The sequence below is a fragment of the Natrix helvetica genome (assembly GCF_964273705.1).
Source record: "Natrix helvetica genome assembly, chromosome: 2".
Lineage (NCBI taxonomy): Eukaryota > Metazoa > Chordata > Lepidosauria > Squamata > Natricidae > Natrix > Natrix helvetica.
Window position 1 is genome coordinate 109,463,165 of NC_138552.1, and position 2,521 is coordinate 109,465,685.

Sequence of the window (2,521 nt, forward strand, 5' to 3'; positions counted from 1 at the left end):
AGCTATTTACAACAGGAAACAAGTTTCCTGCCAGTAGGGTAATGTATTACCCACAGACTCCATCAAGGCACAACATTTCAAGCAAAAGATTTGTAGGAAGTTAGCACCCACCCCTCTCCTAGAAGAATGAAATAGTCTAAGAAATATTAAAAAGGCAGAATATTATACCTCCCTGGATGAGAAAAGGAGAAACATGCTCTTGGAAATTAGCCCCCACCTTTGCTAATAGCCCAGAAAGGCTACAACACAAATCTACAACACAAAAGACATGGCCTTCAGTTCATAGGATTAGCCCTCGACCCATCTGGCAACAGAACTCACCACATGGCACCTGGGGAGATTACATCTCTCTCTCTCTCTCTCTCTCTCTCTCTCTCTCTCTCTCTCTCTCTCTCTCTCTCTCTCTCTCTCTCTCTCTCTCTCTCTCTCTCGCACACACACACACACACACACACACACACACTTTTTTGGCGCAGGACTTCCAAACCATGTGGTCCTGTCCACCTTAAACCATCTTTCCAAGCAATCTCCATGTTTACAGTGTCTTTCTTCCCACTTGGAACTCAACCCAGATGGACACTTCTTCCAACAGATTGTACTTATTCTTTCGAACATGCTATGTTTGAGGTAGAAATAAATCAGCTCAGCTGAACCCAGATTGCAATAACAGAAATCAAACAGATGCAAAAGTGATCTTGGAGTGGCGCAAAGATCCAGTGAGAGTATGCTTTGAGAAACCAGAATAAAATAGCACCATTATATAGTCATCTGAGCAAATATCCAATTTGTTTAAGTAACATCTGTATATGTCAACTCCTGTTGCTACTGCACTATAGTATTTTTCTGCAGCAATTGTTGATTTAATGAAAGTAATAACTAAAATGTTAATTTCAAAATTTTCAAGTACATTCTCACTTAATCCTAGAAAGAAATATCTGAATAGGATATTTCCTAGACCTAGAAGATTCCAGATTACATCTTTATCATCAGTAATATAAATAAATAAAAACAGGAACAATCAAAGATAGAAGAAAGATCCTGCCTGACACCATAAAGTGTTGTTGCCTAAAAGAAGAAACAGCCCAGAGTTTACAGAACACTACAAGGAATCTTATCTGTTTGTTTGCACTCCAGAAAGCCTTCAGAACTGCAGGATTTTAGCTAAGGCTGTTTTCATGTCCTTATTCTTCAAACTGTAAATAAGGGGATTGCACAAAGGAATGACAATGCTATAAAACAAAGAAATCATTTTATCCTGGCCTGGAGAGTGACTGGATTCAGGTCTCATGTACATAAATATGGCACTGCCATAGAAAAGTACCACAACTGTCATGTGGGAACCACATGTGGAGAAAGCTTTGCGCTGCCCTTTTGCAGATTGGATTTTCAAGATGGCTGCTAGAATGCGGATATAAGTCATTGTGATAAAAGTAATAGGAATAAGCAAGGTGAAAATGCAGCCCGCCGAAGTAATCTTTTCAATAACTCTGGTATCAGCACATGCCAGCTTCAGCAAAGCTGGCATTTCACAAAAGTAGTGATCTATCAAGTTAGGACCACAGAATGGCAACTGCCAAGTGAGAACGGTATGGACCACAGGAAGGACGAGGCCACTAGTCCAGCATGCCATGGCCATAAAGATGCATATTTTTTTGTTCATGAGGACTGTGTAGTGCAGTGGATGGCATATTGCCACATATCTATCATAGGCCATCACTGCCAGGAGAAAACACTCTGCTGTGGCCAACGCCAGAAATATATACATCTGTATGGCACATCCAGCCACTGAGATGGCTTGTCCTGGCCTTTGAAGGTTGGTCAGCATCTGGGGGACGGTGCTGGAAGTATAACAGATGTCCACACAAGCCAGATGGGTCAGGAAGAAATACATGGGGGTGTGGAGGCGGGCATCCAACCATATGAGCATTAAGATGATTGTGTTGCCCACCAGAGTGAGAGCATAGACAATTGAAAAAAGTCCAAGCAATAAAAGACGGATCTTCAAGCTTCTGGAAAGGCCAAGGAAATGGAATTCAGCCGCATAGGTTTGGTTTGCCATTATAACTTCCCGATCTCATTTTTCACTTACAAGAGAGAAATTCTGTCAACTACAGTATATTTGGAATAATGAATATCAGTCACTTCCACTTCTGTAAAAAAAGAAATTGACTTGATATCTGAAATAGCACTAGCACTTAGACTTATATACCACTTCACAGTGCTCTACAGCCTCTCTAAGTGGTTGTAGAGTGGTTGTAGAGCACTAAGTGGTTTACAGAGTCAGCATATTGTCCCCAACAAAATGGGTCCTCATTTTACCCACCACGGAAGGATGGAAGGCTGAATCAACCTTGAGCTTGGTGAGAATTGAATTGCCAAACTGCAGTTAGCCAGCTGTCAACAGAAGAAGCCTGCAGTACTACGTTCTAACCACTGCACCACCCCGGCTCAAATGTCACGAGTCCTATAAAAGATAGGATTAAATACATTTATCAAATATTCTTGATCTACATACATTTCT

General features: G+C 41.2%; 1 protein-coding gene across 1 annotated transcript; it reads right to left on the reverse strand.

The window, feature by feature from the left end:
- Positions 1–1,141: 1,141 nt before the first annotated feature.
- LOC309387378 (olfactory receptor 2A5-like) lies at positions 1,142–2,059 on the reverse strand (the record flags this gene model as incomplete). The annotated part of the gene is made up of 1 exon (XM_081943850.1): positions 1,142–2,059. The coding sequence occupies one exon, from the start codon at positions 2,057–2,059 to the stop codon at positions 1,142–1,144; it is 918 nt and encodes a 305-aa protein (XP_081799976.1).
- Between the last annotated feature and the right edge of the window lie 462 nt (positions 2,060–2,521).